Here is a 24607-nt window from a genome sequence, read left to right on the forward strand (position 1 = left end):
TGGTTGTGTTGTGGCTAATACAGTATATATATGTCTTGTGTTTATTTACTGTTTTAGTCATTCCCAGCTGAATATCAGGTCCCACCCGCCTCTCACAGCATCTTCCCTATCTAGTACTTAACTCTCACTTTCCTCATCCACAAATCTTTCATCCTCGCTCAAATTAATGGGGAAATCGTCGCTTTCTCTGTCCGAATCGCTCCCGCTGCTTGTGGCCATGATTGTAAACAATGTGCAGATGTGAGGAGCTCCACAACCTGTGACGTCACGCTACTTCCGGTACAGGCAAGGCTTTTTTTTATCAGCGACCAAAAGTTGCGAACTTTATTGTCAATGTTCTCTACTAAACCCTTTGAACAAAAATATGGCAATATCGCGAAATGATCAAGTATGACACATAGAATGGACCTGCTATCCCCGTTTAAATAAGAAAATCTCATTTCAGTAGGCCTTTAAAATGTAATATAGAAAATTATCGGTATCGGTTTCAACCTCCCGATTTTCCCGGGAGACTCCCGAATTTCAGTGCCCCTCCCGAAAATCTCCCGGGGCAACCAATCTCCCGATTTCCACCCGGACAACATTATTGTATATAATAATAACCCAAACCTGCCCGGCTTCGCCCTGATGACGTCACAGATCAAGATTTTTTTTTTTCTCAACTCTCTTTTTTGTCAGCCTCCCCCAACCAAAAACTCCATGTCTATGAGAAATCATTATCAAGATAAATCAGGTCTAGTCAGTCCAAGCCACGTCCTAGTTTTTATGCCCCTCCCCCCAAGACTCAAGCCCCGCCCCTGTCACAAAATGTTTCTTTTTTCCGCCCACACAACCCCATGTGGGGGTTAAAGAAACATTTGTTGGACAATTTAGTGGGGAGGATTCTGCCCCCCTCCTGACCTCCCTCCACCCACCCCTAAAGACGGTTCCAGACCGCGGGGAGCGCGTCTGGTATCCGCTCCTTGAGGAGGTGACTCAGCTTCGCCATGCTAAGCCGCAACCTCCGGCCCGGCCGCCGCCACCGGTCTTTCGGCCTGCTAAGCCGCAACCTCCAGCTCGGCCGCCACCACCAGTCTTTCGGCCTGCCAAGCCGCAACCCCCAGATAGGCCACCTCCACCTGCACCAAAGCTAGGGCCAGCTCCAAAGCTAGCACCACGCCAAGACCCACCACGCCAAGCTCCGGTAGCTGCTCCACGCCGCCAAATGCCCCTAGTAGCTGCTCCACGCCACCAAGTGCCGCCAGTAGCTGCTCCACGCCGCCAAGTGCCGCCAGTAGCTGCTCCACGCCGCCAAGTGCCGCCAGTAGCAGCTCCACGCCGCCAAGTGCTGCCAGTAGCAGCTCCACGCTGCCAAGTTCCGCCCGTAGCAGCTTCACGCCGCCAAGCGCCACCCGTAGCAGCTCCACGCCGCCAGGCACCGCCAAGCCAAGACCCTCCAAGCCAAGACCCTCCATGCCAAGACCCTCCATGCCAAGACCCTCCATGCCAAGACCCGCAACGCCAAGACCTGCCACGCCAAGACCCGCCACGCCAAGACCTGCCACGCCAAGACCCGCCACGCCAAGTTTCGCCGCCTGACGCGCCACGCCAAGCTTCGCCGCCTGACGTGCCACGCCAGGCTTCGCCGCCTGATGCGCCACGCCAAGCTTTGCCGCCTGACGCACCACGCCAAGTCCGCCTCCCGCCCTCCCATGACTCTAGATCATTGTTTTTTGGACATCTGGGATCTGTCCGTAAGGGGGGGGCTCTGTCATGTCTGTGTGATCATGTTTTGTTTTGGTTATGTTCGGTTTGGTTTTGGACTCTTTGTGCACTCGTTTGTTTTTGTTTCCATGACAACCCATTAGTTTTCACCTGTCCTCATGTCATGCACCTGATTCATTTGGACTCACGCACCTGTTGTTAATCACGTCACCACTATTTAAGCCTGTAGTTGCCAGGCAGTCAGCCTGGCGACATTGCACATTCATGCTCTGTACCCCTGACACTCTTGCTTCATGCAATTTCATAGTTCATGCTGCCCTGTTCACGTCACAGTAAGTGTTTTCTTGGTTTTATGTCCATAGTTCTGCCTTTGTGCTAGTTTATGTTTATACGCTAAGTTTGTACCTCCGCCTTGTGAGCGCCTTTTGTTTGTTCCTTTTTTTGAGTAAAATTAAACATGTATTTACCTTCACGCCATGTTTGGTCCAGTCGATTTGCACCACGGGAAAACAAACCACACCATAGTCCTAGTCTTGACACTCTTTCATAAATAAATAAATATAAATTATATATATGAATGGGGTAGATCCCCTCGACTTGGTCAATTGAAAAGTAGCTCGCTTGCAGAAAAAGTGTGGGCAACCCTGGACTAACGGAAGTAAACTTGTCAAAAAGGTTTTCAGACGTACTTTCACCTCATTCACACAAACGGATGAGGACATGCTGATTCTGGAGGTCCAAAATCAAAGAATCATATTACAGGCGTATCCTGGACAGCTATTTGACGTCCTATGTCTGATACCAGCTGATACGTGGGCTGGGGAAACAGGGGAGTGGTTAGCGAGAGTTGAATGACGTGTGTGTGTGTGTGTGTGTGTGTGTGTGCGTGTGTGTGTGTGTGTGTGTGTGTGTGTGTGTGTGTGTGTGTGTGTGTGTGTGTGTGTGTGTGTGTGTGTGTGTGTGTGTGTGTGTGTGTGTGTGTGTGTGTGTGTGTGTGTGTGTGTGTGTGTGTGTGTGTGTGCGTGCTTGCTTGCCAGGGATGATGTTACTGTTGTGTTGTTGCTTACTACAAATAGAAAACTATAGTAGTTGTTCTGCAGGGCAAAACTGTGGTCTATTGCACCAGTCAAGTCAGAGCTGTCAAAGAAGCCCGCCTGTGGGTATTGTTGTGGTTCTGCAGTGTTGCCAGTCATCTTGAATGGCAGGACAGAGTTAATTTGCTTCTGCTCCTCTGGAAGGACAGAATAAACTGTTTGTGGCTCGCTTTACTACGACTCCCCTTATCACATTATTACGAGACATCTCGTAAAAGTTGGTGCTGTTGCGCCGCACGACCGAGCCGCAACCACCCGCGGACTGGACACTGGCCGAGTTAGTGGGCGGCCGAGAGTGGAGTCGGCTCTCTTGGTTGCTTTGTTGGGTCTGCTCCTGTGTCTGGCCATGCTCCCTCCACCCGAGCAGACGATGGCGTGGAACACTGCAGAAACCACCACTGTGTATATGTTTCTCCATCCATCCATCTTCTTCCGCTTATCCAAGGTCGGGTCGCGGGGGCAGCAGCTTAAGCAAGGAAGCCCAGACTTTCCTCTCCCCAGCCACTTCGTCCAGCTCTTCCCGGGGGATCCCGAGGCGTTCCCAGGCCAGGGAGACATAGTCTTCCCAATGTGTCCTGGGTCTTCCCCGTGGCCTCCTACCGGTCGGACGTGCCCTAAACACCTCCCTAGGGAGGCGTTCGGGTGGCATCCTGACCAGATGCCCGAACCACCTCATCTGGCTCCTCTCGATGTGGAGGACCAGCGGCTTTACTTTGAGCTCCCCCCGGATGGCAGAGCTTCTCACCCTATCTCTAAGGGAGAGCCCCGCCACCCGGCGGAGGAAACTCATTTCGGCCGCATGTACCCGTGATCTTGTCTTTTCGGTCATAACCCAAAGCTCATGACCATAGGTGAGGATGGGGACGTAGATCGACCGGTAAATTGAGAGCTTTGCCTTCCGGCTCAGCTCCTTCTTCACCACAACAGATCGATACAGCGTCCACATTACTGAAGACGCCGCACCTCACGATCACGATGTTTATATTCGGCCATAACCACACCAAAAACATGAGTAAAACACTTCTATCTCGAAAAACTAGTCATTTTCTGCCGTACAAACCAGGCCAAAACCAACTTGTCATCTGTCACCAACACGCATAGCACTAAGCCACTGGTGCGTTTATGGCCACACAAAAAGTCGGACAACTCAAACACCACACAAAGTTACACTATGACTCCTCAGTCATACGTGTGCTTATTTTACTGTCATTTATTATTAATGTTAATTTATTGATATTAATCATGGAATCCTATGCTTACATTTCATTGTGCAACATGAGGATGTTTAAGGGGAACTAAATGTGATCTCTGAAAGGGGTACAAATGATTTCCAAAGCAGTGCTTTTGGTATAAAGTTAAGTTAGGTTAAATGAAAGTATTATTATTATTATTTATCTTACGGTATATATAAAAAATAATATTGAGCAAAATGTAATTGAAATATTGTCGATGTGGCCCTCCAGCAGTGCTCGGGTTGCTCATGCGGCCCCCGGTAAAAATTAATTGCCCACCCCTGTCCTACTCTGTTCAGCGGTCCTTGAACACCCCCCCATCTATTTTTTTTGCCTCTGAGTAAAGAGCGATTACTCTGAGAGACAGTCAGAGAGCACAGCCTGTAGGTTCCATGTACACAATTGAATATTTTAGTTGATCAGACAGTAATGTCTATTGATTGATTGAAATTTTTATTGGTAGATTGCACAGTTCAGTACATATTCCGTACAATAGACCACTAAATGGTAACACCCCAATAAGTTTTTCAACTTGTTTAAGTCGGGGTCCACGTAAATCAATTCATGGTATATAAGTTTCGACTGGGGTATGTTGTTTCCTAATGGGGTTAGACATTAATGTCTCTTGTTTTCATGTGCACATTTAAGGACGTGAGCTGTTAGCTGTCAGTCTGTGAGTTTGTCAAAGAATAATAATTATTTATATAACGATTGAACGTCTTAGCTGCTCAGACTGCCATGTGTTTGTGCACGTTTAGATTGGGGTACCGTATTTTTCGGACTATAAGTCGCAGTTTTTTTCATAGTTATACTCAGGAGCGACTTATGTGTGAAATTATTAACACATTACTGTAAAAAATCAAATATTATTATTTAGCGCATTCACGTAAGAGACTAGACGTATAAGATTTCATGGGATTTAGCGATTAGGAGTGACAGATTGTTTGGTAAACGTATAGCATGTTCTATATGTTATACCGTATTTTCCGCACTATAAGGCGCAGCGGATTATAAGGCGCACCTTCAATGAATGGCCTATTTTAAAACTTTGTTCATATATAAGGCGCACCGCATTATAAGGCGCATAGTATAGACGCTACAGTAGAGGCTGGGGTTGCGAGACCTGTTGTGGCTCAATATTGGTCCATATATAAGGCGCACCGGATTATAAGGTGCACTGTCAGCTTTTGAGAAAATTTGAGGTTTTTAGGTGCGCCTTATAGTGCGGAAAATACGATAGTTATTTGAATGACTCTTACCATAATATGTTACGTTAACATACCAGGCACGTTCTCAGTTGTTTTTTTATGCCTCATATAACGTACACTTATTCAGCCTGTTGTTCACTATTCTTTATTTATTTTAAATTGCCTTTCAAATGTCTATTCTTGGTGTTGGCTTTTATCAAATAAATTTCCCCCAAAAATGCGACTTATACTCCAGTGCGACTTATGTATGTTTTTTTCCTTCTTTATTATGCATTTTCGGCCGGTGCGACTTATACTCCGGAGCGACTTATACTCCGAAAAATACGGTAATGATTGAACGTCTTAGCTGCTCAGACTGCCATGTGTTTGTGCACGTTTAGATTGGGGTCAAGTTGTTTCTTAATAAGGAAAGACGTTAATGCCTCTTGTTTTCATGTTCACATTAAAGATAGCAAGCTTGCGCCAGTCTGTCCGTGAGTTTATCAAAGTGCAGTTATTAATCACGTTTTTTTTTAATCATTTTAATTTAAAATGGTACACTGCAAAAACTAAAATCTAAGTAAGATTAAATATCTCAAATAAGGGTGATATTTGCTTATTTTCTGTCTGATAAGATAATTCTTCTCACTAAGCAGATTTTATGTTAGAGTGTTTTACTTGTTTTAAGGGTTTTGGCCCTAAATGATCTCAGTAAGATACCACAGCTTGTTGCTGAGGTTTGATGAGCTATATTGAGTAAAACATGCTTGAAACTAGAATATCAACTGTTGCAAAGCTGTGTCATCAACACTCACAAGTATAAAACTACTTTTTTAAAGTAATAATTTCTTACTTCAAGCATAAAAAAAATCATGATGCCGAGCGCATATCATTATGTCAAGATAATGGCACTAGCATTTACTTAATTTAAGAATATTTTTCAACATATTGAGCAAAAAGGTCTCATATTTTTTTTTCTACCAAGAAAAGTGCACTTGTTATTAGTGAGAATATACTTATTTTAAGGCATTTTTGGGTTCATTGAGGTTAGCTAATTTTACTTGTTTCGGAAAGTCTTGACAAGCCAAATGTTCTTGTTCTATTGGCAGATAATTTTGCTTAGTTCAAGTAAAATACCCCTAATTTTTTTTTTTTTTTTTTTCTTGTTTTTGAACACTGACTTTTTGCAGTGCATGTGTTTGTGCACGTTTAGATTGGGGTCAAGTTGTTTCTTAATAAGGAAAGACGTTAATGCCCCTTGTTTTCATGTTCACTTTAAAGATAGCAAGCTGGCGCCAGTCTGTCCGTGAGTTTATCAAAGTGCAGTTATTAATCAGTTTTTTTTTTAATCATTTTAATTTAAAACGGTAATACTAACTGTCATATTCATGGAAAAAGGGAATTCCTTTGTTTGTGCAAAAAAAACAAAAAAAAACTTTTAAAAGACAAAAGTTAAATTGTACGTATTCATTGTATATTGAATTTGTAAAAATGTGTTGCTGGGACTTGTGACCAATCAAGCATTCCATTATAAGCTGGGGACATAAAGCAGCAGCTGTATTGCATCCCTTCAGTCATGGGAGCAGAATTTGTTGCACATTTTGATCACAGCGTTTTTTTTAACATCCATTTTAAGCAAAGGGCATGCATATACAGTAAATCTTTCACTAGAACTCCAGATGTCCTGATCCCCGATCACGGGACAATATTTGCCTTTTTTAACTTATCAGCCGATGAGCTGCCAAGCCTAGTCGACCTTCACCACAGTTACTGTATGTCCCAGTGTTTACATGTCTAAATATTGTGCTTAAGTGACGCATATTTCTATATTCATACATAAAAACCCCGTTTCCATATGAGTTGGGAAATTGTGTTAGATGTAAATATAAACGGAATACAATGATTTGCAAATCCTTTTCAACCCATATTCAGTTGAATGCACTACAAAGACAACATATTTGATGTTCAAACTCATAAACTTTATTTTTTTTTTGCAAATAATAATGAACTTAGAATTTCATGGCTGCAACACGTGACAAAGAAGTTGGGAAAGGGCATGTTCACCACTGTGTTACATGGCCTTTCCTTTTAACAACACTCAGTAAACGTTTGGGAACTGAGGAGACACATTTTTGAAGCTTCTCAGGTGGAATTCTTTCCCATTCTTGCTTGATGTACAGCTTAAGTTGTTCAACAGTCCGGGGGTCTCCATTGTGGTATTTTAGGCTTCATAATGCGACACACATTTTCAATGGGAGACAGGTCTGGACTACAGGCAGGCCAGTCTAGTACCCACACTCTTTTACTATGAAGCCACGTTGATGTAACACATGGCTTGGCATTGTCTTGCTGAAATAAGCAGGGGCGTCCATGGTAACGTTGCTTGGATGGCAACATACGTTGCTCCAAAACTTGTATGTATCTTTCAGCATTAATGGCGCCTTCACAGATGTGTAAGTTACCCATGTCTTGGACACTAATACACCCCCATACCATCACAGATGCTGGCTTTTCAACTTTGCGCCTATAACAATCCGGATGGTTCTTTTCCTCTTTGGTCCGGAGGACACGACGTCCACAGTTTCCAAAAACAATTTGAAATGTGGACTCGTCAGACCACAGAACACTTTTCCACTTTGTATCAGTCCATCTTAGATGAGCTCAGGCCAAGCGAAGCCGACGGCGTTTCTGGGTGTTGTTGATAAACGGTTTTTGCCTTGCATGGGAGAGTTTTAACTTGCACTTACAGATGTAGCGACCAACTGTAGTTACTGACAGTGGGTTTCTGAAGTGTTCCTGAGCCCCTGTGGTGATATCCTTTACACACTGATGTCGCTTGTTGATGCAGTACAGCCTGAGGGATGGAAGGTCACGGGCTTAGCTGCTTACGTGCAGTGATTTCTCCAGATTCTCTGAACCCTTTGATGATATTAAGGAGCGTAGATGGTGAAATCCCTAAATTCCTTGCAATAGCTGGTTGAGAAAGGTTTTTCTTAAACTGTTCAACAATTTACTCACACATTTGTTGACAAAGTGGTGACCCTCGCCCCATCCTTGTTTGTGAATGACTGAGCATTTCATGGAATCTACTTTTATACCCAATCATGGCACCCACCTGTTCCCAATTTGCCTGTTCACCTGTGGGATGTTCCAAATAAGTGTTTGATGAGCATTCCTCAACTTTATCAGTATTTATTGCCACCTTTCCCAACTTCTTTGTCACGTGTTGCTGGTATCAAATTCTAAAGTTAATGATTATTTGCAAAAAAAAAAAGTTTATCAGTTCGAACATCAAATATGTTGTCTTTGTAGCATATTCAACTGAATATGGGTTGAAAAGGATTTGCAAATCATTGTATTCCGTTTATATTTACATCTAACACAATTTCCCAACTCATATGGAAACAGGTTTTGTAAAACTTGGGGGCGGTATGGCGTAGTGGGTAGAGCGGCCGTGCCAGAAACCTGAGGGTTGCAGGTTCGCTCCTGCCTCTTACCATCCAAAAAAAAAATCGCTGCCATTGTGTCCTTGGGCAGGACACTTCACCCTTGTCCCCGGTGCCGCTCACACCGCTGAATGAATGATGAATGAATGAGTTGTAAAAATGAATGATGGGTTCTCACTTCTCTGTGAAGCGCTTTGAGTGCCTAGAAAAGCGCTATATAAATCTAATCCATTATTATTATTATTATTATTATTATTATTATAACTTCACCTTTATCTTTAGTTTTTAAGCCAAAATGCGTCCATTCTCCCTTTTCTGTCTACACACTGTGTCTGCATGTAAGTACTCTGTGATTGTGCGCTGCCGAACATGCTCCTCCGCTTTTAAAACCAGCAATGTCACAACATGACGATGCGCCGTCATGCCGGTAAAAAAAATAAATAAGACAAACCGGTACCTCTCAAATAGAGATGTCCGATAAATGCTTTAAAATGTAATATCGGAAATTATCGGTATCGTTTTTTTTATTATCGGTATCGTTTTTTTTTATTTTAATTTTTTTTATTAAATCAACATAAAAAACACAAGATACACTTACAATTATAATAGTACACCAACCCAAAAAACCTCCCTCCCCTCATTCACACTCATTCACACAAAAGGGTTGTTTCTTTCTGTTATTAATATTCTGGTTCCTACATTAAATATCAATATATATCAATACAGTCTGCAAGGGATACAGTCCGTAAGCACACATGATTGTGCGTGCTGCTGGTCCACTAATAGTACTAACCTTGTACAGTTAATTTTACTCATTTTCATTCATTACTAGTTTCTATGTAACTGTTTTTATATTGTTTTACTTTTCTTTTTTATTCAAGAAAATGTTTTTAATTTATTTATCTTATTTTTTTATTTTTTTTTGAAAAAGGACCTTATCTTCACCATACCTGGTTGTCCAAATAAGATATAATAATGTGTTAATTCCACGACTGTATATATCGGTTGATATCGGTATCGGTTGATATCGGTATCGGTAATTAAGAGTTGGACAATATCGGAATATCGGATATCGGCAAAAAGCCACTTTCAAACAATCTACAATTCATGAGTACCGCGATACTATACAAGTACCGGTATACCGTACAACCCTACACTGTAGTATTGACCATATAGTGATCATTTACTTGGTACCGTTACAGTTATGGTTCCGCCCACTTTTGTTTTCATTCAAGAGCTCCATTTGGGTTTCAGGCCATCCCTAATGTCCCTCGCCGCTGTGTTGTATACAGACCGGGTGACAAATGCTCGCAAGATCATTTCAATTTGGTGTAATATCTCACAATCGTCTGTGGCACAACAACACACATTCACAGGCTATTTATTCTCCTGCACACTGGTCTTGTTAAGTGCTGCATCCGTGTGTGTGTGTGTGTGTGTGTGTGTGTGTGTGTGTGTGTGTGTGTGTGTGTGTGTGTGTGTGTGTGTGTGTGTGTGTGTGTGTGTGTGTGTGTGTGTGTGTGTGTGTGTGTGTGTGTGTGTGTGTGTGTGTGTGTGTGTGTGTGTGTGTAGCAGAAAGCAAGGAGAGAGCACCCACAATGTTCTGAGACAGAGAAATCCCGAAGGGTAGAGTCCGGGGCATGAGGCAGCACTGGCAAGAACACGTGCGTGCTCAATGACACCGTGATAACCCCGCACATGCGCACAAACACAACACAACAATCCCCCTGCTGTCGTCACATATTGAGACGCCTGAGCTGTCCCCTGATCTCGCTTACTCCATCTGCTCCTCACCGCTCGCTAGTCTTTCTAATCCACACACCCACATGGGTGCACGCAAATATGTGCGCGCATACCGCATCCTACCTATTGCAGTTCTCACACAGTCATTACTGCTGGCACAACAAGTATGCATACTGAAGCATACCATTGCAAACCCGTCTGATCACAGGGGAAACCGCTCGCACACAAATAGCGCGCACACACCCTCGATCCACTGAGACCTCCGCCAAAGTCCAATTACCTCCCGGAGGTAGAAGCTACTTTTGCAATGCGCTTCATTAAACGCGCTACGCAGCAGCGGTGTCCATGGTGATAGGTGGCTGCCCTCATATATACATGCATTGCATCGGCAGCATGCATTTTCGTATAAATAACTAGCAATGCACGGTTGGAGATAAGCACGACGTAACCGGAGTCATCTTCATGCAGTTTACTGTACAGTCTAACCCCACTCAAAGATAGGGATAGGTATGAGTGTCTTTCACCTTTGAACTGATGCGGTACCATCTGGGAATCAATACCAGCACTCCACAGGTACCAATTTCCGGTATGTTTATGTGTAAAAAAAAAAAAAAGCCAACAACGACGATTACTTTGGGAAATAATGATGAACCAGAACCTTATATTTTTGAGCCCGAATGCAAAGAGGATGAGCAATAATCCTCTTTGTGTACTCAACAGGTACCAATTTCCGGTATGTTTATGTGTAAAAAAAAAAAGAGTCAACAACGATTACTTTGGGAAAAAAATTATGAACCGAAACCTTATATTTTTGAGCCCGAACACAAAAAGGATGAGCAATAATCCTCTTTGTGTACACAACAGGTACCAATTTCCGGTACGTTTATATGTTAAAAAAAAAAAAAAAAAGAGCCAACAACGATTACTTTGGGAAAAAATTATGAACCGGAACCTCATATTTTTGAGCCCGAACACAAAGAGGATGAGCAATAGTCCTCTTTGTGTACTCAACGGGTACCAATTTTCGGTATGTTTATGTGTAAAAAAAAAAAAAAAAAGAGTCAACAACGATTACTTTGGGAAAAAAATTATGAACCGGAACCTTATATTTTTGAGCCCGAATACAAAGAGGATGAGCAATAATCCTCTTTGTGTACTCAACAGGTACCAATTTCCGGTACGTTTATGTGTTAAAAAAAAAAAAAAGAGCCAACAACAATTACTTTGATAAAAAATTATGAACCAGAATCCAATATTTTTGAGCCTGAACACAAAGAGGATGAGCAATAGTCCTCTTTGTGTACAAAACAGGTACCAATTTCCGGTACATTTATGTGTAAAAAAAAAAAAAAAAAGAGTCAACAACTATTTCTTTGGGAAAAAATTATGAACCGGAACCTTATATTTTTGAGCCCGAATACAAAGAGGATGAGCAATAATCCTCTTTGTGTACTCAACAGGTACCAATTTCCGTTATGTTTGTGTAAAAAAAAAAAAAAGAGCCAACACCAATTACTTTGAGAAAAAATTATGAACCAGAAACCAATCTTTTTGAGCCTGAACACAAAGAGGATGAGCAATAATCCTCTGTGTGTACAAAACAGGTACCAATTTCCGGTACGTTTATATGTAAAAAAAAAAAAAAAGAGCCACCAACAATTACTTTGATAAAAAATTATGAACCAGAATCCAATATTTTTGAGCCTGAACACAAAGAGGATGAGCAATAGTCCTCTTTGTGTACAAAACAGGTACCAATTTCCGGTACATTTATGTGTAAAAAAAAAAAAAAAAAAGAGTCAACAACTATTTCTTTGGGAAAAAATTAAGAACCGGAACCTTATATTTTTGAGCCCGAACACAAAGAGGATCAGCAATAATCCTCTTTGTGTACAAAACAGGTACCAATTTCCTTTATGTTTATGTGTAAAAAAAAAAAAAAAAAGAGTCAACAACGATTACTTTGGGAAAAAATTATGAACCGGAACCTTATATTTTTGAGCCCGAATACAAAGAGGATGAGCAATAATCCTCTTTGTGTACTCAACAGGTACCAATTTCCGTTATGTTTGTGTGTAAAAAAAAAAGAAGAGCCAACAACAATTACTTTGATAAAAAATTATGAACCAGAATCCAATATTTTTGAGCCTGAACACAAAGAGGATGAGCAATAGTCCTCTTTGTGTACAAAACAGGTACCAATTTCCGGTACATTTATGTGTAAAAAAAAAAAAAAAAAAAAGAGTCAACAACGATTACTTTGGGAAAAAATTATGAACCGGAACCTTATATTTTTGAGCCCGAACACAAAGAGGATGAGCAATAATCCTCTTTGTGTAGAAAACAGGTACCAATTTACGTTATGTTTATGTGTAAAAAAAAAAAAAAAGAGCCAACAACGATTACTTTGGGAAAAAATTATGAACCGGAACCTTATATTTTTGAGCCCGAACACAAAGAGGATGAGCAATAATCCTCTTTGTGTACAAAACAGGTACCAATTTCCAGTACGTTTATGTGAATATTTTTGAGCCCGAATACAAAGAGGTGTTGTAGAGCCCGGGATCGAACCCAGGACCTTCCAATCAATTGTATTTTATTTGGAACATGTTCAAATTTAGGACATCACGTTTAGTGCGTGTGCCTCACAATACGAAGGTCCTGGGTTCGATCCTGGGCTCGGGATCTTTTCTGTGTGGAATTTGCATGTTCTCCCCATGACTGCGTGGGTTCCCTCCGGGTACTCCGGCTTCCTCCCACCTCCAAAGACATGCACCTTGGGATAGGCTGATTGGCAACACTAAATTGGCCCTAGTGTGTGAATGTTGTCCGTCTATCTGTGTTGGCCCTGCGATGAGGTGGCGACTTGTCCAGGGTGTGCAGCTGAGATAGGCTCCAGCAATGTGCAACAGTACCACAAAAGAAGGAAAATACAGTTTTACGGAAAAAAACCGGAACCTTTAAAAGCTTTTCGTGTATCTGTATGTGGGATTAAACTATGGAATGGATTAAGTAAAGAACTCAATGTACTAACATGAGCCAGTTTAAAAAAACAGTACAAGCAGATGGTGTGTACAAAGTATACAAATTAACCGTTGAAGCAGTGTGTGATATTGCTATTAGATACTCAATATGGGGCAGGTCTAGAATTAATTTGGCTCTGCTATCCTACGCCTTCTGAACATTGCTATTATTTATTTCTCCCTACCCTCTGGCCCTCTATCCTCACACTGTTTGTTAACTAGCTTTTTACTTAATTTAGATTGTGTCGAATGGCATTTTTTGGGGTCCATAAAAACTGCAGCTGCACATTTAATCAGTGATTCCCAACCACTGTGCTGTGGCACATCAGTGGCCAATAAATTATCCGATTTTATTTAATAAGTCTGAAAATGTGTATTGGAGGTGTGCCGGTGAGATATTTCTCATGTAAAATATGTGCCTTGTCTCAAAAAAAGATTGGGAAAATGACACGAAATAATAACTAATAGTCTTGATAACTAGCCAGTGGCGGGCCGCGCGTTTCCCACCTAGGCCTTCAGTGATGTCCGACTTCAATGATTATGTCAAGTTCAAACACTGATGACATTTATTAAACAAGACAAGAGGCAAAGAATTAAACAGAGACAGAATTCAATTTGGACTCAATATTGAGGAGAGTCGTCTGTACACTGTACCCTTGCACAGTATCTCTGCACGCTCCGCCAAAAGATTGCACGCCTCCTTCTTTTATTTTGGACATGGTCGCAAAAAGTTCACAGAAAAGGTCGTAAACAATTCACAGAAAAGGTCAGTTCAAAAAGAGTTTGTAAAATATTTCAAAAAGAGGTCCATAGAATAGTTCAAAAAGAGGTCGTCTGGAAATTGGGCAGATCCTGCCATCTCTCCGCTTTGAAGTCATTGGGTTAGAACAATATATTTCTGTTGATTACCATACATGAGAGAAAACAGAAACACCTGCATCTTGCTTTCCCCCTACACCGTGGAGTTTTACGAGCCTTACTCTTGGTAGGTTTGAAAGACAGCTTTTGTCTTCTCACCAGACCTTCAATGCAATGTGATAATTTAGGAACAATTATTCTAACAGATTACCTCTCAAAATGCCATAATTTATGTCAACACATGACTATTGCTGGAGAAATACTATACAGAAACACATTTACTGTGCATTGAACCACCTCAGCAGTGTACAAAACGGGTAATTTTCTGGCGCATTTAAAAAATCAATAAACCCGCATTGGCAATTAAAACATATCTTATGTGCTACTGTCAAAATGAAAATTGCAAAAAACATACTAAACGTGAAAAAATAAAGAAATAAAATATTTGAACTCACAATTCGTTGCACCCATTCGACGCCGTATAAGCCAGTGGTACCCCTCGTAGTCGGTTGATTCGAGTGGAAATGGCGAGCATTTCCCCATTTCATCGCCAGAACAGCTGAGCTAGCTTCCGGGATTGGCCGACATCGTCTCACAAGATGTAGTTTCTCTTTGAATATCCTTGGCCTTGCAAATATATATCTGCCACCTAATCAACGTTTTGTCCTCCTTCTTTGTGGGTCAACACCGACTCAGTGGCCTAGTGGTCAGAGTGTCCGCCCTGAGATCGGTAGGTTGTGAGTTCAAACCCAGTCATACCAAAGACTATAAAAAATGGCACCCATTACCTCCCTGCTTGGCACTCAGCATCAAGGGTTGGAATTGGGGGTTAAATCACCAAAAATGATTCCTGGGCGCGGCACCGCTGCTGCTCACTGCTCCCCTCACCTCTCAGGGGGTGAACAAGGGAATGGGTCAAATGCAGAGGACAAATTTCACCACACGTAGTGTGTGTGTGACTATCATTGGTACTTTAACTTTAACTTTGGACAAGTGAGTATCCAATCACAATCTCATTAATGTCAGGCTACTTAGATAGGCCACTGTCAACAACTTGTGATCTGATTGGCTATCGCAACGGTCTATCAACTGTATGTGTTCTCAAATTCATCCGCCGACAGACTCATATGCATCTGTATCCAATCACAGGACGCGTAAATGTCACGTTCGACGTGAGGCCAGCTAGAAGGCCTAACTGAGAACAACTCGTGATCTGAGTGGCTATCGCAATTATCTATCAACTGTATGTGCCCGTTCACTTACAGTGCACGGACGCCTGCATTGTTGATGATTTCGTACAGCATGGCAACATAAGCTAGCTGAATTCTGATTGGATAAAAACTAATATTTGTAGGTGCTATGGTATGGTGTCTATCTGTGTTGGCCCTGTGATGAGGTGGCGACTTGTCCAGGGTGTACCCCGCCTTCTGCCCGAATGCAGCTGAGATAGGCTCCAGCAACCCCCCACGACCCCGAAAGGAACAAGCGGTAGAAAATGGATGGATGGAAGTTTACAAGTGTCTGTGTTAGTATTATTAACTTACAACGGCATTATTTTTGTACTGTTTCAGTGTCACAAATCCCGCAGTAATCTCACCAAAACGTCATCCTGGAACTATTGAGTCTGTTTCGCTGATTGGAGAGCGACCTCCCGCAGCTAGCGGGTCCATGACGATGACTTCTGTTTTGTTTGATCCGCCGTTTTACTGCCGTGTTACAGACACCATTTTAAAGCAATTAAGGTATGTAAATAAACATTTACAGAATATTTCTGTGTACATAACTAATTCTCGCATTGATACATACCGTATTTTTCGGACTATAAGTCCCAGTTTTTTTCCATAGTTTGGCCGGGGGTGCGACTTATACTCAGGAGCGACTTATGTGTGAAATTATTAACACATTACCGTAAAATATCAAATAATATTATTTAGCTCATTCACGTAAGAGACTAGACGTATAAGATTTCATGGGATTTAGCGATTAGGAGTGACAGATTGTTTGGTAAACGTATAGCATGTTCTATATGTTATAGTTATTTGAATGACTCTTACCATAATATGTTACGTTAACATACCAGGCACGTTCTCAGTTGGTTATTTATGCCTCATATAACGTACACTTATTCAGCCTGTTGTTCACTATTCTTTATTTATTTTAAATTGCCTTTCAAATGTCTATTCTTGGTGTTGGCTTTTATCAAATAAATTTCCCCCAAAAATGCGACTTATACTCCAGTGCGACTTATATGTGTTGTTTTCCTTCTTTATTATGCATTTTCGGCCAGTGCGACTTATACTCCGGAGCGACTTATACTCCGAAAAATGCGGTATGTGGCCTTTAGTCCGGTGTGCATAATATGTTTGTTTTTTTCTCCCTATAATTTAATGAGTGCGGCTAATATACAGGTGTGCTCTATAGTCGGGAAAATACGGTATATATAATTCAACAATGTGACCGAATCCCTTCTTCAACTCTAATATACCGGATAATAAGGAGGAATGCTTCTTGTTTTGTTTTTGTGCTCTAGACTGTTCTGGATGTCTTTGAACTCAGGCGCTCAATTAGTGAAATGAGGCATTGAAGGCGGAGGAAGTGTGTGTGTGTGTGTGTGTGTGTGTGTGTGTGTGTGTGTGTGTGTGTGTGTGTGTGTGTGTGTGTGTGTGTGTGTGTGTGTGTGTGTGTGTGTGTGTGTGTGTGTGTGTGTGTGTGTGAGTGTGAGTGTGTGTGTGTGTGTGTGTGTGTGTGTGTGTGTGCGTGTGTGTACACGTGCAGGAGGACAGACAGCGAACGCTCAGATGGCCTTTCACTTTACCTGTCCTATAAATACACTGTCTCCCATTTTATCCATGCCACATACATATATAATAATATACAGCTAATACAAACCCCGTTTCCATATGAGTTGGGAAATTGTGTTAAATGTAGATATAAACGGAATACAATGATTTGCAAATCCTTTTCAACCCATATTCAGTTGAATATGCTACAAAGACAACATATTTGATGTTCAAACTGCAAATAATCATTAACTTTAGAATTTGATGCCAGCAACACGTGACAAAGAAGTTGGGAAAGGTGGCAATAAATACTGATAAAGTTGAGGAATGCTCATCAAACACTTATTTGGAACATCCCACAGGTGTGCAGGCTAATTGGGAACAGGTGGGTGCCATGATTGGGTATAAAAGTAGATTCCATGAAATGCTCAGTCATTCACAAACAAGGATGGGGCGAGGGTCACCACTTTGTCAACAAAAGCGTGAGCAAATTGTTGAACAGTTTAAGAAAAACCTTTCTCAACCAGCTATTGCAAGGAATTTAGGGATTTCACCATCTACGCTCCGTAATATCATCAAAGGGTTCAGAGAATCTGGAGAAATCACTGCACGTAAGCAGCTAAGCCCGTGACCTTCGATCCCTCAGGCTGTACTGCATCAACAAGTGACATCAGTGTGTAAAGGATATCACCACATGGGCTCAGGAACACTTTAGAAACCCACTGTCAGTAACTACAGTTAGTCGCTACATCTGTAAGTGCAAGTTAAAACTCTCCTATGCAATACGTCATCATCATGGCGCCGATGAAGGCTGCCTCGGTGCTTTCGTGCGCTCTGTTTTGTTTGTTTTTGTACATAAATTGTGTTTCCGGGTGCTCTTACACCCGTGAAGAGCTACTGAACATCAGATCCACCATCCCTATGGACTTGTTACCGGTCATCTTAGCGTCAGCTGCGGATTTGGTCCATTCTGTGCTCAAAAGAGGGAAACCGCATCGACGAGGAAAGAGAGCGGGCGCACTTGTCCGTCTTCGCGGACGGGGATTACGCACGCCTCTACCAGGCATCTTCCTCTCCAACGTCCGCTCACTTGCCAACAAGATGGACGAGCTAGCGTTGCTGATGAGAAGGAACAAGGACTTCTCCTCATCCTGTGTTGTGCTTCACGGAGACTTGGCTGAGCGCAAGTGTCCCGGACAGCGCGCTTCAAATGGAGGGCTTTCATCTCCTCCGCGCGGACCGAGACGCGGCGCTCTCTGGCAAAAAAAGAGGCGGGGGACTATGCTTCTTTATCAACAATAGCTGGTGCACAGACGTGACAGCGATTTCCAGACACTTCTTCTCTGGAATATTTATTCATCCACTGTAAGCCCTTTTACTCACCGCGTGAGATTGTTTCATTCATTCTCGTGGCTGTTTACATCCCGCCCGGCGCGGACGTGCGTAACGCTCAGCGTGCGCTCGCAGGACAGATCTTACATGTGGAACGGTCTTTTCCTGACTTTCTTGTTATCGTGCTTGGTGACTTTAACAAGGGAAATTTGAGCCAGGAATTACCAAAGTATAGACAGTTTATTAAATGCCCGACCAGAGAGGAGAACACGCTGGATCACTGCTACACTACATTGAGCAAGGCTTTTCATGCAGTCCCGCACGCTGCTCTTGGACTATCAGATCACGTGATGGTGCACTTAATCCCTTCATACAGACAGAGACTGAAACTGGCTAAACCTGTTATGAGGAACATTAAGTATTTCACCGCCGAGTCTGTGGACGAGTTGCGTGCTTGTAGGGAAACGACAGACTGGGAGGCAATTGGAGCGGCCACGAACAATTTGGACGAGTATACGGACACTGTGACCTCATACATACAGTTCAATGAGGCGCGCATCATTCCAACGCGCACCAGGGTTTGTTATAACAACGACAAGCCCTGGTTCACACTCAAGCTCCGACAGCTGCGCAAGAAGAAGGAGGCTGCGTGGAGAAGCGGGGACCGAAGTACATACAGAGAAGCGAAGCACCACTTCACCAGGGAAGTGGAGAAAGCTAAATCTGTGTACTCTTACCGTCTACAGGATCAGTTCCGCTCCAATGATTCTGCGGCAGTTTGGAGAGGTCTAAGGGCCCTTACGAACTATAAGCCCAAAACCCCCCAGGCCCTGAATGACCGGACTCTTGCTCAGGGCCTCAACACACATTACTGTCGTCATGAACGGCCTTCAGCTCATCAAAGCCATGCTCCCCCCACCATCACCCTCCCCACCAATGCCAGCACATCATTAAAGGAGTTAAAGGACTCAAAGGACTCCAATGACATCACAGGACTCCAAAAACATCATAAGACTGTAAAGACCTTCTCCATCAAAGAAGAGGATGTACGCCGGCAGTTCTTGAAGCTGAATACGCGGAAGGCCCCCGGGCCGGATGGTGTCTCCCCCTCCACTCTCAGACACTGTGCGGACCAGCTGGCTCCTGTCTTCACTGACATTTTTAACACCTCTCTGGAGCTATGCCGCGTGCCGTCCTGCTTTAAGACCTCTACTATTGTCCCTGTGCCCAAGAAAGTACGGATCACAGGACTAAATGACTACAGGCCGGTCGCGCTGACGTCTGTGGTCATGAAGTCCTTTGAGCGCTTGGTCCTGCCCCACCTCAAGGACATCACCGCCCCCCTCCTGGACCCACTGCAGTTCGCCTACAGAGCCAACAGGTCTGTGGATGATGCAGTGAACCTGGCCCTCCACTTCATCCTGGAGCATCTGGACTCCCCAGGAACCTACGCTAGGATCCTGTTTGTGGACTTCAGCTCTGCCTTCAACACCATCCTCCCTGGACTGCTACGAGACAAGCGTGCCCGACTCCCTCTGCAGTTGGATCAATGACTTCCTGACAGACCGAATACAGCACGTACGGCTGGGGAAGATTGTCTCGGACAGTCGAACCACAAACACTGGTACTCCTCAGGGCTGTGTACTCTCCCCCTGGCTCTTCTCCCTGTATACAAACTGCTGCACCTCCAGTCACCAATCCGTAAAACTGCTCAAGTTTGCGGATGACACCACCCTCATCGGGCTCATCTCGAATGGCGATGAGTCCGCCTACAGGAGAGAGGTGGACCGGCTGACGAGCCTCAACAACCTGGAGCTGAACGCCCAGAAAACAGTGGAGATGATCATGGACTTCAGGAAAGTCACAGCCCCACCATCCCCCCTCACCCTGATTGACTCTCCCACCCCCGTCCCCATTGTGGACTCCTTCCGTTTCTTGGGCACCACCATCACCCAGGACCTCAAGTGGGAGCTGACCATCAGCTCCCTCATCAAGAAGGCCCAGCAGAGGATGTACTTCCTGCGGCAGCTGAGGAAACTTAAGGTGCCGACAGAGATGCTGGTGCAGTTTTACTCAGCCATCATAGAGTCCACCCTGACCTCCTCCATCACAGTGTGGTTCCCCGGCGCCACAGTCCAGGATAAGAATAGACTGCAGCGCATCGTACGTGCTGCTGAGAAGGTGATTGGCTGCAAGCTCCCATCCCTCCAGGACTTGTTCTCCTCCAGGACCAGGAGGCGTGTGGGTCGGATGACAGCTGACTCTTCTCACCCTGGACACACACTATTCTCCCCTCTCCCCTCAGGCAGGAGACTACGCTCCATCCAGACCCACACCTCCCGCCACCTGAACAGTTTTTTCCCCTCGGCCATCAGGCAAATGAACAATAACTCCTAACAGCAGCTCCTTGAATTCCTTGAATCCCTTCTAAGTCTATCTGATAGCTCAGTCACAGCTCTTTTTTATACCAAATATGTGTTATATGTGTTTTATGTCGCACGTTTGCACCAAGAAAAATTCCTAGTTGTGAACCCGTTCTCAAACAATGGCAATAAAACGATTCTGATTCTGATTCTGCAAGGCGAAAACCGTTTATCAACAACACCCAGAAACGCCGTCTGCTTCGCTGGGCCTGAGCTCATCTAAGATGGACTGATACAAAGTGGAAAAGGGTTCTGTGGTCTGACGAGTCCACATTTCAAATTGTTTTTGGAATCTGTGGACGTCGTGTCCTCCGGACCAAAGAGGAAAAGAACCATCCGGATTGTTATAGGCGCAGAGTTGAAAAGCCAGCATGTGTGATGGTATGGGGGTGTATTAGTGCCCAAGACATGGGTAACTTACACATCTGTGAAGGCGCCATTATTGCTGAAAGGTACATACAGGTTTTGGAGCAACATATGTTGCCATCCAAGCAACGTTACCATGGACGCCCCTGCTTATTTCAGCAAGACAATGCCAAGCCACGTGTTACATCAACGTTGCTTCATAGTAAAAGAGTGCGGGTACTAGACTGGCCTGCCTGTAGTCCAGACCTGTCTCCCATTGAAAATGTGTGGCGCATTATGAAGCCTAAAATACCACAACGGAGACCCCCGGACTGTTGAACAACTTAAGCTGTACATCAAGCAAGAATGGGAAAGAATTCCACCTGAGAAGCTTCAAAAATGTGTCTCCTCAGTTCCCAAACGTTTACTGAGTGTTGTTAAAAGGAAAGGCCATGTAACACAGTGGTGAACATGCCCTTTCCCAACTACTTTGGCACGTGTTGCAGCCATGAAATTCTAAGTTTATTATTTGCAAAAAAAAAAAAAAGTTTATGAGTTTGAACATCAAATATGTTGTCTTTGTAGTGCATTCAAGTGAATATGGGTTGAAAAGGATTTGCAAATCATTGTATTCCGTTTATATTTACATGTAACACAATTTCCCAACTCATATGGAAACGGGGTTTGTCTGGGTTTGATAAATATACACCTTGAAATATTAACATGAAAATAAAGTTCATCATTGGTCAAGGTGATGATGACATCCCAGGTCACGTGCTCGTCGGACACTTTGGCAAGGTCGTCGGTGGCAGTCGTGAAGTTTTACCTTGCAAAGACGTTAACGCACTCACCCTTTCTCATCTTTCTCCGACGAGTTTCTATTCTGCTTCTTGGACGCTGGCTCCATTCAGCCCTCAGTCCTATCCAGCGGCCAATCACAGGACAATGAGGCCGACCTTGCCAGCCCGTTCAGGATTGGCCCACGGACCCCTCAATAGGCAGCCCCCGGGGAATGGTTGCAGCCGTGGGCAGCTGAAGCCAAAGCAAGCTGGAAAAGGAGAGACAAGAGGATTTTTAAAATGGTAGGTATTCTACCAGGTTGCATTAGTGTGATCAGTGCGGTGTGTTCATTTGATCACGTCTGGGAAGAAATGATTTGTTAGAGTGTTCTGTCTGCACTACAGACAACCATTAACTGGCGGACACACTATAATACGTGGCGTAGCATAATGTTGCTTTCAACTCCACGAGCAGACTTGAAACTCCCCATCAGTCTTAAAATGCTGGAAACCGGTCAAGTAAAACCAGACTTATTGACCCGTGTGAAGTGCCCCCCCCACTCCCGCTCCCCACCTTGTCCAAGTCTCCCCAATTCAGTCCCAATCGTGTGTGCTACACAATGTTTTTGGTCTATTATCGTTTTTAAGTGATTAACACCTTATGGTTTGTTATTAACAGGTAATTAACACGTTATTAATCATAACTAGACCGCCCTCCCACCCCCTTTTGGTCTAACTATTATAGTTTTTAAAATAACGTTTTATGGTTTTATGTTATTAACATTTAATGAACGCGTTATTAATCATAACTAGATCTCAACTATGTCAAAATATTTCCAAACTTGTTTCATTTGTTTGTGCTGCAAACACTTTTGGTCTAACTATTATAGTTTTTAAGTTATTAACATTTTATGGTTTTACGTTATTAACATGTAATTAACATGTTATTAATCAAAACTAATTCCAACTACGTCAAAATCTTTCCAAACTTTTTCCATTTGTTTGTGCTGCAAACACTTTTGGTCTAACTATTATAGTTTTTAAGTTAACATTTTATGGTTTTACGTTATTAACATGTAATTAACATGTTATTTATCAAAACTAGATCCAACTACGTCAAAATCTTTCCAAACGTGTTCCATTTGTTTGTGCTGCAAACACTTTTGGTCTAACTATTATAGTTTAAGTTATAAACGTTTGATGGTTTTATGTTATTAATGTCTAATGAGCGCGTTATTAATTATAACTTAATCCCCAACTATGTAAAAACCTTCTCAAACTTGTTCCATTTGTTTGTGCTGCAACCACTTTTGGTCTAACTATTATAGTTTTGAAGTTATGAACATTTTATGGTTTTATGTTATTAACATGTAATTAACATGTTATTGATCATAACTACATCCCCAACTCTCAAAATCTCACCAAACTTGTTCCATTTGTTGGTGCTGCAAACACTTTTGGTTTAACTATTATAGTTTAAGTTATTAACGTTTTATGTTATTAATGTGTAATGAACGCGTTATTAATCATAACTTAATCCCCAACTATGTAAAAATCTTCCCAAACGTGTTCCATTTGTTTGTGCTGGAAACACTTTTGGTCTAACTATTATAGTTTTTAAGTTATTAACATTTTATGGTTTTACGTTATTAACTTGTAATTAACATGTTATTAATCATAACTAGAGCCCCCAAACTATGTCAAAATCTCCCCTCACTTGTTCTATTTTTTGTGCTGCAAACACTTTTGGTCTAACTATTATAGTTTTTAAGTTAACATTTTATGGTTTTACGTTATTAACATGTAATTAACATGTTATTAATCATAACTAGAGCCCCCAAACTATGTCAAAATCTCCCCTCACTTGTTCTATTTTTTTGTGCTGCAAACACTTTTGGTCTAACTATTATAGTTTTTAAGTTAACATTTTATGGTTTTACGTTATTAACATGTAATTAACATGTTATTAATCATAACTAGATCCATTGGCGTTGTTAGGCCTATTTTAGGGGGGCTCAAGCCCCCCTAAAATGTTCTTAAGCCACCCTAAATAATTTGGTGTTAAAAAAAAAAATATATATATTTTATTTTTATTTTTTACAAATACATGCCGACATATTCATTATAAAGTGGCCCGAATATGAGTTTAAATAAATAATCATATAACCTGTCATTATTCACTCAGTTTCCCCTCACTTCATAGCGTAAGGTAGAGAGCCCCTTTAGTGCGTCGGTATCCTATCCTATTCCACTTGTTCATATAGAAAATGCCCACATCACTCAAAATCCAGTCCGCATTTTCTCTGCGACCTTGCTTGCGGTCCTGCAGGTGTACAAAGCACACAGCAATGCAGAACAAGAACCTTGTGTCTGCAATTGTAAATAATTTAGTTTTTAAGTTTTGTTGTTTCTTGTAGAATCTATATAAAGTAATATACATTAGCCTATTGTTAAAATAATGAAAAAAACATCATTAAATATATTTGTTTTATTGTATTGTTACATTAATAGCTGTTGTATTATTATAGGGTGGCTTGTTAAACATGTCATAGGATTTTCAGAGGGTGGAAAAACCAAGACATTTAATATAAAATGTAAAATGAATAAATACATAAAAAGAAAAAGAAAAAAAATGGTTAAAAGCCATCGTCCCGGGGAGCA

The 24607-nt window shown here is 42.4% G+C and overlaps 1 protein-coding gene across 2 annotated transcripts in view; it reads right to left on the minus strand.

Annotated features, from left to right (window-relative positions):
* Positions 1–24607, minus strand: part of LOC133642701 (thyroid hormone receptor alpha) — a 170851-nt gene that overhangs the window by 89333 nt on the left and 56911 nt on the right. The window contains exon 2 of one of the 2 annotated variants that reach the window (XM_062037056.1): positions 22019–22215. In XM_062037056.1, coding sequence (XP_061893040.1) covers positions 22019–22074 — 56 coding nt within the window. In that variant the 5' untranslated portion in view covers positions 22075–22215. Of the gene's footprint in view, positions 1–19136; positions 19300–22018; positions 22216–24607 lie in introns of those variants that run through there. The other variant, XM_062037058.1, reaches the window with a different exon arrangement.

Source organism: Entelurus aequoreus, linkage group LG25 (assembly GCF_033978785.1).
Source record: "Entelurus aequoreus isolate RoL-2023_Sb linkage group LG25, RoL_Eaeq_v1.1, whole genome shotgun sequence".
Classification (NCBI taxonomy): Eukaryota; Metazoa; Chordata; class Actinopteri; order Syngnathiformes; family Syngnathidae; genus Entelurus; species Entelurus aequoreus.